The sequence below is a fragment of the Diadema antillarum genome, unplaced genomic scaffold (genome assembly GCF_040938485.1).
Source record: "Diadema antillarum isolate AM-2024a unplaced genomic scaffold, OU_Dant_1.0 seq00001505_RagTag, whole genome shotgun sequence".
In the NCBI taxonomy this organism is placed as follows: Eukaryota; Metazoa; Echinodermata; class Echinoidea; order Diadematoida; family Diadematidae; genus Diadema; species Diadema antillarum.
In genome coordinates, this window is record NW_027272239.1 from 312,562 (window position 1) to 328,993 (window position 16,432).

The following is a 16,432-nucleotide window of genomic DNA, read 5'->3' on the forward strand; positions in this document are numbered from 1 at the left end:
CAGCAAAACATAACACAGAATAAATCAGGAATTATAACAGAGGCATACATTTAACTTTACAGGATAGATAATGGTTAACGAAGAAAATCATACATGCACACCGGCAAAATACAAAGCTATGTTTGGAGAAAACAAGAATTAAGAGGTCCACTGAAAAGCATGCTTGTATACTGTGAACCACTCAAAGGATTCTTTAAGAAAATATTTGTTTACAAAGACAGGACGGAACAAGACTGGAGAAACTATATACACTACTGCATAACATTCTTGCTAGAAACATATTAATTTATCAATATATGATTGACATGTATAGCCAGTCTTTCGGATAACATCCTAAAGCACTTCTAACACTCACAATACGTCCTCTGCAAAGTTACAAGTATCCAATAAAGATGATATTATAATTGTCGAATGAAAACGTCGCGATCATTCAAAAACGAAATAATGATCCTCATCGAACTTGCAACCATTAAGTCTGAGAGCAACCAAACAACCAATGATAAGCAATCATTTTTTACAAAGCGGCTTTTAAAAGGCGTCATATACGTGAAGAAGTTGATGAACTTCTAAGCCCTCTTAAGGACAAATGATTACAACTAATCATCTTACCTAAATAAACTGGTCTACATTTCCTTCCATAATTATGTATACTTCCTCTTTGACGTATGTATCTTCCTTTTATTCTTTTTTTTTGGGGGGGAGGGGGTTGCATGATATCAATTTGCCTAGAGAACATAAATACAAAAAGAAAATGAGAAAGGGCTTAGTTTGACTTTTGATCTAAAAACAGCACAGCTCTACTTTGATGGTACCCGCTTCAATTAAGTATCAATTTACATGTAAACGCTCCGGTATAACAGTCACGAATGTAAAGAGACGTCGCAAATATACGTACATTTTTTTTTGTATTGTGAAGTTAAATGTGAAAAAAAAGTCTTACCAAACCAGATACAATGTGTGCCATCATTATTTCCATGCTCTTTCTATCTCATGTCTCTCTCTCCCTCTCCCTTCCCCTTTTATCTTTTCAATCTTTCTGTCTTTTTGTGTGTTTCTCCTATTCTTTTTGTTGTTAATGACATAGTATTTCCTTCCTCTCGCCACAATTTACAATACATGAATCTATCATAATACATCATACAGAACAATCTACGTTCATCGATACAAAATACATTGAAGAATTTTTCATTTTTAATTATTTCACTCAGTCGTCGAAGAAACATTTCAAATTATGCATGATCACAAAATTGTTTTCCTTATAAAAAGTTGATAAGATAAGAGGAAGGTATGAAATTACAATGCTCCATCTTATCACAGACTCTATAGGGAAGAGTGTTTACGACTTTGGAATTATTAATACAAATTCTGGCATATGATAACGGAATTTGTAATCGGCAACCAGAGCCATACAAATTTTCCTTATACATCAACAATTTACATTGTAATGTAGTGAGGAAGCCATATTGATTCTGATGCATATGTTACGTGGATTAAGAAATATAACTTAGAAAATGGAGACTTCTTCGTTCAGAGAATCGTCACATCAGCTCATTAAAGCACATTCTAGAATTGTTAAATGTTCATATCAGTTGATACTCTATTGTAAATACTTTGTGAGCTATAACTATAGTTATGCATGACGTAAAACAGGACAAAACAACAATGTCACTGTCATTGAATCTAGGAGAAAATTCGGGAAAAAGAAACACGGGGGACTTTTCTCTGGCATCATTCAGTTTTCGTCCTAGATTCGCCCCGAAAAAAGGCACATGAAAACGCTCTATAATCATTTAGATGCTATTTGCTTCATCATGCAAAAATGGACTTTCCTCGAACTATTGGGTTCATAGTTTTATGTTGATCAGTGAATTGCCTCAGTCAATATGACTGTTATGGATCTATAGTATAAGCATTTCTTTTGTAATGTAAATTGATGTATCTCAAATCATGTTGAATTATTAATGAATAATCATTGTATTTTAGCTTTCAACTACGTGACTGGCCCTTAACATTTTCTTCCATAATCAAGATAATAGCCATAAAACTGTTGCCAAACATCAGCTTTTAAAAACAAAAGCTCAAACTTTCACATAAGCAAACATTGTGGGTGCCAACAAACTTTAAATACTGACATACTCGCCTTAAACTCACATACATACACATGCACTTTGCATTTTGTACATTGTTCTCAGGTTTTTTTTTCCTTGATAAAAACCTGGGGCCCACTTCGCTAGTCCTCGGAAACGACGTGGAATGCAAATTTTGTGAATCGTTTATTCGCCAACCTCTTGAAAGATTCCGTTCATTTTGAGACACTTCAGCGCATTTCACTACCTTCGGGAGAGTGCAAACTTTGAACTCCCTAACACATTCGGCAACATGGCTGCACTATCAGCTGATTTTTCGTGAGGACGTCGTCAGTATGGGGAGGCAAGTGTAGCATGATCTATTTAGTTACGAAATGAGTATATACATTCATTTTGCTACAAAATGACTGCACGTCGTTACGAAATTACTGTATTTCAATACAAAATAATCACTTCTTGGACGTAATGTTCATTTCTTTTTCGTTACGAAGTGTTCTTTTCGTAACGAAATAGACCATGCGACAATTGGCGCCCCATACGTCAGGACATTGGGGATTCCACCTTTTCTGCAAGGTGTTGGACTCTTCCACTCAAACGCTCCTCAACGGCTCCGCCTTGCATAAGTAAGCAGCTTCGTGTAGGCAAGCGGAAGTCACCCAGGGAGTTTGAGGTGAGCGCTTAGCCGAGGCGGATCTCCTATATAAACCAGTGTAGTATTACCAAGTGCGCGAAGCCACTGCGGACATTTTGCGGTCAAGACACGGAAGCAGTATACTCATAACAGTGATTCCATCATTAAATTTAAATGTCATTTATGTATCATAATGCCCTACATACAAAATTTCCTTTATTGTTGCATACATCAAACTCCAGTGGGGGAGCAAAACATAAGCACTGAGGCTTCTTTATGCAGTATATAAACAAAGACTGGCATGCCGTTGCATGAAAACATTTAATATAGGTCAAGCAGATTTGTTTTCTCTCGCATTATGGTCGGCGTACAAATTCATCGTCGCTATTTTGGCATAGTTAATCGAAACTTTAGCAAAGGAAGGCCAAACAAAAATGTAAATATGTCTTTCACAAACACCGCGTGGTATTTCCGTGTTGTCATTATTCTATCATTAGGCCTATACGGGGAATATCTTCCACCTTGCCAAACTGCAATATCATGAATATCCCACGTATGAAGCAGTGATTTCCCTTGGCACTCTAGCCCACACCAAAGGTGACTTAGTTTACGTGTCTTCCGACTTTCTGTATTGGTCGTCCATGTTGTGGTGAAGAGCCATTACAGGAAGTGGCCTAATTTTCAAAGAAAAGTGTACTGCAATGTACATGGTAGTATTTATCTACTTAGATATGTTTTTCCTGTAATCTTAATCAGCCATTTAATCTGAGAAAAGAATATCGACGTATTTAATTCATTACGTAATCATGTAACCGACCATGAACTGTACTAACTGTTCACCTGTACCTCGGTAAGAAAATGTTTTTGTCATGCCTTGCTAATCAGTGATACAGGTGAACTTACTTTGTATAAACCTTTAGTGAAAGCAGACAGACCTCTCCTTTCCCTTTCTCCTTCAAATATCCTATCACTATGCAAGTCATCCCTCCCTCCTATTCTCCTTCCGATGCGTATTTTATGTATGTACGGAGGCTGCACGCAAATCAAGCCACACTTATGCTGCAGCCCCACTGTATTATTCATTGTTGTATGTTTGTGTACGTTTTGCTGTATATTGTGCAAAGGCAATGAAGAAAAAATATTTTATGAACAACTTATGTTTATGTATGTACATGATATGTATGTACATATGTACATATCATGTATGTACATGATACAGAAACCAATATATCAAATCAAATCAAATCAAATCATTTTGTTACGAAATTATTGTATTTCAATGCAAAATAATAATTTCTTCGTCGAAATGTTATTTCTTTGTCATTACGAAGTGTTGCTTTCGTTACGAAATATACTAATTTCGTCGACGAAATGACCGATTTCGTAACGAAATAGACCATATAGACCATGCGACACATGGCGCCCCATACGTCAGGACATTGGGGATTCCACCTTTTCTGCAAGGTGTTGGACTCTTCCACTCAAACGCTCCTCAACGGCTCCGCCTTGCATAAGTAAGCAGCTTCGTGTAGGCAAGCGGAAGTCACCCAGGGAGTTTGAGGTGAGCGCTTAGCCGAGGCGGATCTCCTATATAAACCAGTGTAGTATTACCAAGTGCGCGAAGCCACTGCGGACATTTTGCGGTCAAGACTCGGAAGCAGTATACTCATAACAGTGATTCCATCATTGAATTTAAATCTCATTTATGTATCATAATGCCCTACATACAAAATTTCCTTTATTGTTGCATACATCAAACTCCAGTGGGGGAGCAAAACATAAGCACTGATGCTTCTTTATGCAGTATATAAACAAAGACTGGCATGCCGTTGCATGAAAACATTTAATATAGGTCAAGCAGATTTGTTCTCTCTCGCATTGGGGTCGGCGTACAAATTCATCGTCGCTATTTTGGCATAGTTAATCGAAACTTTAGCAAAGGAAGGCCAAACCAAAATGTAAATATGTCTTTCACAAACACCGCGTGGTATTTCCGTGTTGTCATTATTCGATCATTAGGCCTATACGGGGAATATCTTCCAACCCTGCCAAACTGCAATATCATGAATATCCCACGTATGAAGCAGTGATTTCCCCTGACACTCTAGCCCACACCAGAGGTGACTTTGTTTACGTGTCTTCCGACTTTCTGTATTGGGCGTCCACGTTGTGGTGAAGAACCATTACAGGAAGTGGCCTAATCTTCAAAGAAAAGTGTACTGCAATGTACATTGTAGTATTTTCTACTTAGATATGTTTTTCCTGTAATCTTAATCAGCCATTTAATCTGAGAAAAGAATATCGACGTATTTAATTCATTACGTAATCATGTAACCGACCATGAACTGTACTAACTGTTCACCTGTACCTCGGTAAGAAAATATTTTTGTCATGCCTTGCTAATCAGTGATACAGGTGAACTTACTTTGTATAAACCTTTAGTGAAAGCAGACAGACCTCTCCTTTCCCTTTCTCCTTCAAATATCCTATCACTATGCAAGTCATCCCTCCCTCCTATTCTCCTTCCGATGCGTATTTTATGTATGTACGGAGGCTGCACGCAAATCAAGCCACGCTTATGCTGCAGCCCCACTGTATTATTCATTGTTGTATGTTTGTGTACGTTTTGCTGTATATTGTGCAAAGGCAATGAAGAAAAAATATTTTATGAACAACTTATGTTTATGTATATGTACATATGTACATATCATGTATGTACATGATACAGAAACCAATATATCAAATCAAATCAAATCATTTTGTTACGAAATTATTGTATTTCAATGCAAAATAATAATTTCTTCGTCGAAATGTTATTTCTTTGTCATTACGAAGTGTTGCTTTCATTATGAAATATACTCATTTCGTCGACGAAATGACCGATTATGCGGGCGATTTCGTAACGAAATAGACCAGGCGACACATGGCGCCCCATACGTCAGGACATTGGGGATTCCACCTTTTCTGCAAGGCTTTGAACTCTTCCACTCAAACGCTCCTCAACGTGGCTCCGCCTTGCATAAGTAAGCAGCTTCGTGTAGGCAAGCGGAAGTCACCCAGGGAGTTTGAGGTGAGCGCCTAACCACTCGGAAGCAGTACTTGTAATAGTGATTCCATGATTGAATTTAAATCTCATTTATGTATCATAATGACCTACATACATAATTTCCTTTCACTGTTGCATATACATCAAACTCCAGTGGGGAATGCCATTGGCAATGTTCTTTATGAAGTATATAAATAAAGACTGCCGTTGCATGAAAACATTTTAATGTGGGTCAAGCAGATTTGTTTTCTCTCGCATTGGGGTCGTACAAATTCATCGTCTCTATTTTGGCATAGTTAATCGAAACTTTAGCAAAGGAAGGCCAAACAAAAATGTAAATATGTCTTTCACAAACACCGCGTGGTATTTCCGTGTTGTCATTATTCGATCACTAGGCCTACACGGGGAATATCTTCCAACCCTGCCAAACTGCAATATCAGCAATATCCCACGTATGAAGCAGTGATTTCCCTTGACACTCTAGCCCACACCAGAGGTGACTTTGTTTAAGTGTCTTCCGACTTTCTGTATTGGTCGTCCATGTTGTGGCGAAGAACCATTACAGGAAGTGTCCTAATTTTCAAAGAAAAGTGTACTGCAATGTACATTGTAGTATTTTCTACTTAGATATGTTTTTCCTGTAATCCTAATCAGCCATTTAATCTGCGAAAACAATATCACAACAATAACATAGTTTGCAATTTCGTTACGAAAACAAAAATGCTCAGATATCTTGGTGACATTAATTGACGCTAATGAGCTCACTAGCCCACTTAATATTCTAACGTCATCGATTTAGACGTGCGGTGTGGAATATAGAGCCAAGTTACAGGGCCAATCCCTTAAATGTCCTGTTTACCTTTAGGAACACTGATTCAAAAATGTTAAAATATGACTTTTAATGCATATGTATAGGTCTGTTATACCACAAAACATCCTATTATATAACATTTTTGCGATAAAGCCTAAAGTATTAGGAGATATGTGTATTTTTCTCATTAAACGATAACTGTAGACGGTTTAGTATGGAAACATTTTTATTAGAACTATTGTTCACGTTTTGTATATTTAACAATACTTAGATCGATTTTACCAATTCAAATTTTTACAGTGGTTGTTTCTATCCCTAACTCACTTTTTAGAACTATGTTAAGGCACTAATGCTGGGTTTTTGTTTCATCTGCAAATGGTTAATTATGCCTTTAAACAGAAGGAATAGATACACGCTGAACAATATACATGCTGATGAATAGCAAGAAAGGCAACAAGATACACTCATGGTGTCATCTTAACAAGGATGATGATTTAGTTAGTTTGTTGATATCTAAATCGAAGCATATAAAGTTACAGCAAGTCCGGATCGTTCTTATTGATAATCGTACGATTTACACGGTAATTAATATTGCTGATACATAGCATATCCGTAAAAAGCATATCACAACGTTGTTGATCAGAGCATACACGGCACTGGTCAATTTCAGTAAAGGATGCCTCAATATGAAGTGGTTTTGATTTATCAGTACACTTTCATTTCGCTTATAATTTACATCAAAAATTGGGCCATGTTAAATATCATAAACACATATAGATACGACGAAAGTCAAGGAATATTCTGAATTATTCAGTTCAAATTTTGCTTCATGTACAACCACTCAAGACTATGTGTATAGTGTAGATATTTGAGGAAAGAGGTGGAAGAGAGAGGTACGATTAATGATTATCTGAATAATTATCTGTAGGCCTTACGATTATGTATATGTATACATATGTATATGTATATGTATATTATGTATTAATATTGTATATTATATATATATATATATATATATATATATATCCAACACTACGCCGATTATCCTTCCCTAAGGAGAGGAGGAAATCGCGTCCCGGGATGGGCAATGGGTCCGTTAATACATCACCACTCTCCGGGGTTAGAAAGTTTACATGAACCACCAAATTAAAGGAAGAATTGTTTAGATAGCAAAATAAAGGACTTGGAAACTTGCTTTATGAGGTATGTGTCACTTTATTTATTATATTCCAAACAATGGAATATAACCAAAATGATAAAACATATCCAACAATCACATTTGAATTCTCATGTTCAACACTCGTACATAGCAAATTACCTGTGTCAATAATTGACGAGTGGTACATGTAGAGAAGTCACAATTGTCTTCACTGGTAATATATATAGGGGGAAAAGCAGGATAGGGAATGGGAGGGCAATTAGTATAAATGAAAGGGGTTAAAAGGGGTGAATTGAGTACTCACATGCAACGCGAGAGTCCACGAAAAAATAAATGAAATAATTTGCGAGATGCGCTGCAGTCTTGACTTGGTTGCACTTAATTCAGTTGGGTCGATTCGCGATTCTGGCTCCTCCGGAGCATTCAGGACAGGAACAATTCAGGAACAACTCAGGAACAATGCAGGAACAACTCAGGAACAATTCAGGAACACATCGGGAACAAATCGGGAACAAATCGGGATCAAATTAATTTCTGGAACACATTACTTGCAGGACGATGACGTACATTTAGAATTGCACTTGTGCAAATTCAAGTCCCGTTTCCTCGGCTCGGCGAGACGTGAAAAGTTCCCTCTATTTTATTGGTGACTCGATCGGCGGGAAAAGTCCCTTTCTCCTAAATATTGGTGCCTCAATCGGCGAAGATCAGTTCCAAAACTTTCTGCTTTCGCAGGGCTTACTTCATTTCAGTTGGAGTCCAAAACTTTGAAGTATTTCTCGCTAAGGGGTTAGTACATATTACTGGCGATGAAGTAGGTGTAGAGGACAGGAGATGGGGCGGCCGAGAGGGGGATGAGGGATGCCGAGAGTGGGAATGGTAGCCGAGAGTGAGTCGGAAGGGGAAAACATGGGGGATTTATACTTCATTATGCAGTCATAATTACTCCGCCTTAACTGGGTATATGTAAATGAACTAACTAATCCTGACTTATTACTGGTTCCCTTCTCCTAAATATTCTTTTGGGGGAATGGTCCTAGAGTGCTAAATTTGAATATTAAATCTCCATTGGTCAGTTTATCATGATGGACACGTCATGTCACGCATCCTTTGTCCAAAAAGTCCTGACTCTTCAAAAATTGAGCTTACACAACATTTTCTTTGTATTCCCATTGTTTTATAAAGAAGAATAAAGCTTGCACAAAATTGTCTTTCAATATGCATTGACTCTAACAGCTCAGCATTGTCCACGTCCGGAACTTAATAGCCGTAAATAAGTCCATTCCCCAACACGTGAAGCAACAACAAGGGACTACCCTACCGCTCAAGGAAGGGGAGCAACCTGAAAACAACATACCAGGCGTATGGGTCTACTGTAAGCATGGGTTGGCTAGGACAGGTGACTCCTTGTCAGGGCCGGATGAAATCAGCTAAGCCTGTTCACACACTATAACTATTGCTGCATCCATCATAATAACCTCTAGCCTATGTAATTTGGGTGCACTATAAAACATGGGAACATTCACACTTCAAATATAGAAGCCCGATAACCTTTCTTAGTTGGGGAAAAAAGGAGTAATAGATGGGTTAATTTTGGTCCTGCTACATCTTCCCCCCTGCCAGGAAAAATGTCGTCCTCGACATTCGCTTTAAAAATAACATTCTTCATAAATCATTACATTTACCAAGTGACACATACAGTACCTACTAACCAACTCTATTTACATTATGCGTAAACGCAAGACATGTCCATTCATATTACTACACACCGTATTGACTTCCAATAAAAGAAATCAAAGATGCCTCTGGCCATTACCTCTATGAATAGGCTCAGCAAAAAAAAAAACTCAAAACATGGAATAATATATTATACAAAACATCGTACGCATTATAATCACTCGCCCGGTGGCAATTACGAGGATATATGCCAAATCAATTTTTGCTACCTTTACCCATGCTTCAACCAGACACCAGATGTAAAAAAAAACTAGTTTAGTAATAAACTCAAATTTGATCAATAAATATCTTGCATGTCGAAAATTCTGCAATAATGAAATATCAGATATCCTGATTTATGAAATAAAATTCTACCATAAGCTTTTATCATTAAACCCAAAACTTATTAAAAAAATCAGTTAAACAAATTATAAACCTAACATCAAAATAAAGATTGTTTCAATTATTTCTGAATTGAACTGACATCAATTATCCTACACATAGTTAGGATACTAACAAAACAAAGAAAAATCAGACTATATATATTTCTCTTAACGAGACTCAGCGTTTAACATAGCGTCCAAAGCCCTGTGGAGCTATGTCATAGTCCCGGTTATAAAACTGTATTACCAATTAAATGCATAATCTTTAAGTGAGACTTGTCAGCAACAACAAAAAAAAGAGAATCTATTTACAATATTTACACTAACAAAATGCCAGCGAGTAAAAAAAACAACCAGCTATAAAAATAGGTGAAAGTACAAATTAGACGTACCCCTCTCGTGTGCACTACCCACATGCTCATCAAATATTTTAGGTTAATAACCGTTTCAAACAAAAATCAAAACATATATCATCCAATGAAGTCTCATCATTGACATACTAAGGAAACAAATATTAACGAGATGAATCAATGAACTAACATAACGACCTATTGGCCAATAATTTCACATTACACCAAACAGCTCCTATATATCATTACTGTTTTCTTGAGAGCATATCAACTGTTTGCTCGGATAAATCCTAATAAGGTTTATCATGTAAGCAGGACAACCCTTGAGCGTCCCTTTTCTCTTATTTCATCACAATTATTACGGCCTTGTGTACAAAAAGAAACAAATTAAATGTGATACGTTGTAACCATCACTAGTGCAAATACTATTATTCACATCTTCACAACTAAATCAATGTTTTACGAGCCAAACCATAAATGTTACTTTACCTAGCCTCAGCCGGTAAAATCAATTAGAGCTCAAAACACAAAGCTAACTTACTCGCCAGCCTATATCAAATAAATCTAAATTTGATCTTGTGTGCGTGACGACAACAAAATTGATTGCATTCATTGGAGTACATCAAACCAATTGGTAGTTTTCTTTTCTACCTTCCTGAGTCTCCATTTTCCTAACAATCCCTTCGTCTTGCATCCTGAACTTTGAACAAATTGGTGTTTTGCGTGCGCGTTTAATCTCAACAAACTGTTCCTTTATGCTAGGAAACGATGACAGCAAAAGTACCGACAGCACCAATCCAACACTCACAAATACCTCAGTCAGTGAGAACACCAGAAACACAATTTTCACAAACATCAGAATTATCAAGCCATACAAAACAAGACAACCTGTCTCATTCTCAACAACTGGTTGAATTACCTGGCTATGATAATACGCCAACCTACTAGGGGGATGCGGACACCTTTTCGACCGTCTGGGTTGACGATCCTCCTCTTCAAGAGAGGCGGTCTCTTGCACACCTTGCCCTGGAGAGTCTGGTACCTGGGTAACTTTGGGAATCCCAGGGGTATCGGGAATAGCAGAAACCTCATGTGTTTCTTCTTCTAGAGGGGTCTCAAAATCTACGGTGTCTACACCCGATGATGCACCCTCTTCTATTCCTACTGCTGGGATATTCCAGGCCGTTACCTCATTTTCCTCTACGTCATCATCGACGGGATCATAGGTTTTATTTTCACTGTTCTCATTTACCGGGGGAATCCTTCTCTTGGGGGAGGGGCGCTGATTATTGGGGCGAGTCTCTCTTGAAAGAAAGTTACACGGGAATAAGAGATTACGATGCAAAACTCGAGTTTTCCCTGTGCCTACTTCTGGGCGGACCTTATATACAGGTATATCGGCATTCGGCTGCTCAATAACTACGTAAGGAACCTTACCCCATTTGTCGCCAAGTTTCTGTTTACCTATGACCCCTACATTTCTAATCAGCACACGGTCACCTTTCTCGATTTTGTTTTCACGTGCACGCTTATCATATGTGACCTTATTCCGAACACCGGCTTTATCGCTGCGCTCTGCTGCGAGTTTGTATGCATATGATAGTCTGTCTCGCAGACCCGCGACATATCCTGGCGCATTATCGTGTGATGCGTCGTCATCTCCAGCATTGAGCCCTAAGTACATATCAATGGGGAGGCGGGGATGCCTACCGTACATAAGGTAGAAAGGGGAAAACCCGGTAGTGTCATGTTTTGTGCAATTGTACGCATGTATGAGAGGGGCAACATGGGATTTCCAATCGCTTTTCTTTTCTTCTGAAAGTGTCCCGAGCATACTCAACAGGGTCCTATTCATCCTCTCACAACTTCCATTACCCTGGGGATGATATGGGGAGGTCCTAGATTTTTGTATACCCACTAGTTTGCACAGCTGCCGAATCACACCAGACTCAAAATTTCTCCCTTGGTCTGAGTGCAGACGTTCCGGAAAACCATAACGAACCAAAAAGTTATCGAACAAAGCTTTGGCAGTGGTGCTCGCAGTTTGATTTCGTGTAGGGACAGCTACAGCATATCGGGTAAAATGGTCAGTAATGACGAGAATATTGCTATACCCTCCCTTTGACTCCTCTAACGTGAGATAGTCCATGCATACTAATTCCAGGGGTCTGGTAGACTTTATATTAACTAGGGGGGCAGTGTTATGTGTGTTCAGAGTACCCTTCCTGCGTACACAGCGTCCACAAATGCTGACATGACTTTTGACGTCCCGACTCAGAAAAGGCCAATAAAATCGATCCCGGACCAACTCAGTTGTCCGCTCTATTCCGAGATGGCCTGTTTCATCATGTAGGGACTCTAGGACTACTTGGCGATACTTCCTAGGAAGGACAAGTTGCCACACTTGCTTGTCATTCACAACTCTTCTTCGGTAAAGGATACCATCCCTCATGGCCAACCTATCCCATTCCCTCAACAACATTTGAACTTCAGTTTCCTCCCTTTTCCTTTGACCTACAGGGGGCAGGGCTCCACTTACAACGTATGTTATCACCTTACTGATAACCGGGTCCTTTCTTTGTTCTTTTGGCCAGTCTGGGGGTTCATTCGGAAATGTGACTCTGGATACGTCGGGGGTACACATGCCTTCCCTTTCATCATCACTGTTTTCGACTAGCTCTGCGTACGGGCTGTCATCAACATCTACATGCAATGCGTAATCTATCACCGCATGAACTGTGTCTTCGCAGACGGGGGCTTCCCCGTTGGACCTACGGGGCTCGGACTGCGCATGCTCTGTCGGCGGACGGCGAGAGAGAATATCAGCGTCAACATTCGTTTTGCCAGATCGATATGTCAATTTCAGGTCATAATTTGCAAGGGCCGCTAACCATCTATGCCCCGTGGCATCGAGTTTGGCTGTCGTGAGCACGTATGTTAATGGGTTGTTATCGGTGAAAACGTGCGTTTTATTGCCGTACAGGAAATCATGGAACTTTTCGGTCACAGCCCATTTCAGAGCTAAAAATTCCAATTTGTGGGCGGGGCAGTTTTGTTCACTTCTGCTTACAGATCGGCTTGCGTACGCTATTACTCGCTCCCTACCTTCCTCGTCAAGTTGATATAACGCAGCCCCAAGACCGGTCGTACTCGCATCCGTATGGAGTATGAAGGGCTTCGAAAAGTCGGCGTATTGGAGGACAGGGGGGCTCACTAGCTTTTCTTTTATCTCCCGGAAAGCATCATCTTGTTTCTTAGCCCAGACCCATGGGGGAAGGGCAGCAGGGGATGGGGTCTTGCGTTTACCTTTTCCCTTTCTCTTCCTGGGTCCACCGAGCAGCGCATTTAAAGGGCTGGCTATCTTGGCCAGATTTGGAATGAACTTCCTGTAATAACTAGCCAATCCAAGGAAAGCCCTTAATTCTTTGACATTTTGTGGGGTGGGCCAGTTTCTGATTGTCTCTGTCTTTTCCGGGTCAGTTGCAATCCCTTCTGCAGACAAAACATGACGTAAGTACTTGACACCTGTCTGCAAAAGTTTGCACTTTGTTGCCTTTAGCTTGAAGCCATGCATGTCTAGTCGCTGAATAACCTTTTCCAGATTTGCGATATGCTCTTCGACAGTGCGACCGAATACGATAATGTCGTCTAGGTAGACCACACAGCATGAATGATTCAACTCGCCAAGGCATCGCTCCATCGCGCGCTGGAAGGTGCTCGGGGCGTTACATAACCCGAATGGCATTCTATTGCATTCCCAGAGACCGAGGGGAGGGGGGAGTACGAACGCGGTTTTGTGTTTGTCTGCCTCATTAATCTCTAACTGCCAGTACCCCGACTTCAGGTCTAGCGAACTGAACCACGTGGCGCCCTGCATCATTTGCAAGGTTTCGTCTATTCTGGGCAAGGCGTACGAGTCACGGACGGTTTTCTGGTTCAATTTTCGAAAATCAATGCAAAATCGCAACGACCCATCTTTCTTTCGTACCAAAACAACTGGGCTTGCATAGGGCGAAAATGACTCTCTAGTAACGCCTGCCTGGTGCATCGATTCGAGGTGTTCGCGCAATTCAGCATAGAGTGACGGGGGTACCCTCCGGTAGCGCTCCCGAAAAGGCTGTGGGTCTGTCAGGGGGATGGAATGTTCAATTATCTTACTGTGTCCTAAATCTGTATCAGACTGACTGAAAGCATGAGAATACCTCCCTACCATCTGTTTAACTTGATGAACTTCACTATCAGAAGCGGGGGAATCGGAAAAGTCAAGCCCTTCTACAATTTCCTCTACATTATTCTCCTCCTTTGTTTCAGTTAGCTGTTGAGAATGATTCTGAACTTGACCCTGCACTTCACATAAGTACAACTCACCCAAAACCGTTTGGCGATAAACCCAAATAGGACTATCAGTCGGATTTTGGACCAGCACAGGTACTCTATTTGTTTTCCTTCTCTCTTCATCGATGGTGATGACATTTTGACCTATGACCAAACCAGCTGGTAGTCTAGACTGAGCCGGGGGTTCTACTGTGACGTCATAGACTCTACCAGAGATGGGGAGGGGAACTTCTCCTTCCAAAACAACAGCTTGTTTGGGGGGGATTTTAACTGCACGCCTGGCTGAATTTCTGACGGTCCCTATCCTTCCTCCCGAATTGACCCTTACATGCACCTGCATACTCATGTATACCAACTGCCAAACTGGGTCAGCATGATTTTCCTTCACAAAATCCTGTCCACACATTGACACTCCTCTATTTATACAAATTTGGATGACATTTGTCCCAACACACAACGGTACCTGTTGGTTGTATGGAGTGTTCGGCACAATCAAAATTGGTACATCAAGTTCATTATCCTCAGGTAGGGACCCTGGGAGAGAGAGGGATAGGTCTACATAACCTAGGTATGGGACCGGTTGCCCATTCGCTCCTTCAACTCTAAGTAGATCATCAATGCTACAAAGTGGGGCATGAGATAAATGTTTGTCATAGAATGATTTCGACAGGGTTGTGATTTGAGATCCCGTGTCCACCAAACATTTACAATTATACCCATCAACAATAGCTGTAGTCTCATTAGCTGTTCCTATCATTCCAATTGTCTTTTGAGGGGGGCCCTGGGTCACTGACTTCTGCCGGTTCGATAGGCCTACTGCCCGCCCCGCGGCAGAGGCCCCATCCCGTTTAATGGAAAACTATTGGGGTGGGGTGGAGGTGGGGGTGGGTGAGACATGAGACCCATGGATGGCGCAAAGGATTGAGAGGGAGGGGGAGGGGGTCTTGCTCGGGGTTCCCGACATTCCCTAGCATAATGTCCAAATTGTCCACAATTGTAACAAGGGCCGGGACGGGGATTACGTGAATTGGGCCCAGAGGATCTGAAGCTAGATGGTCCCTTATTCATGCTGGCTAGTTCTATCTCCTGGAGCTTTTCGCGTAGCTCCTTCACCTCTTTCTCTAGGGCTGATTTATTCGGCCGTTCGACCTGGGAGGCGTGCATTCCTACACGACTGGGGCGGGGGCGCGGAGATGGGGAGTGAAATTTTTGGAAATCCTCGGACTCCTGTTCAACCTGCCTGGCTATGCGCACAAGTTCATCGAAGTTCTGGACAGACTCATATTTGTGTCTTATCGACTGTTTTAGAGTTTCGTTCGACAATCCTTTCCAAAAAACTACGCGCAGGGTCTCATCCTTTGCTGATGGCGAAATGCCGTTTCGCTGTTCAGCGCGATCGATGGAGAGCTGTAAGCGGGCACTATATGTTGTGATTGTCTCATCTACCCTTTGCTTTTCTGAGTACAGTTGTTGGAGCAACACCGCCCCCGACTCCACTGTACCGTAGAATCCCTCTAACTTGTTAACTACATCATCCACGGTGGCCTCCACTCCCATATTTAGTACTAGTTGCCCTGCTTCACCCCGCAGGGATCGGCGGACAAGCCTACCAAGGGTGTGTGGGCTGCACCCCTCCTCCCTTTGCAGACATTGTACTTCATGCCGCCAAACTTCGAAAGATACTTCTCCTCCCTTCGCTTTGGGGTCCCCCGAAAACATCGATAATTTTACGGGATTCTGGATCATTGTTTGTGTTGTTACTACAGGTGAGGGCGCCGGGTCTACTTCAGTTTTTAAAATCAGGTGCGCTTTTGGGACATCTAGCACATCCACTCTATGCCCGCCCAGTTCCTTGCCATTTAAATCCTTTAAAGCCTTTGCTGCTTGTTTGTGATCTGCGAAAGCACAGTGCGC

The 16,432-nt window shown here is 40.8% G+C and overlaps 1 protein-coding gene across 1 annotated transcript in view; it reads right to left on the reverse strand.

The window, feature by feature from the left end:
• LOC139710155 (uncharacterized) overlaps window positions 1-16,075 on the reverse strand; it is a 38,988-nt gene extending 22,913 nt beyond the window's left edge. Inside the window, exons 1-3 of the mRNA XM_071622087.1 lie at window positions 15,541-16,075; window positions 12,493-14,308; window positions 11,103-11,487 (exon numbers count right to left, since the gene is read on the reverse strand). Of these exons, the coding sequence (XP_071478188.1) occupies window positions 11,103-11,487; window positions 12,493-14,308; window positions 15,541-16,075 (2,736 nt within the window). The remainder of the gene's footprint in view (window positions 1-11,102; window positions 11,488-12,492; window positions 14,309-15,540) is intronic.
• Between the last annotated feature and the right edge of the window lie 357 nt (window positions 16,076-16,432).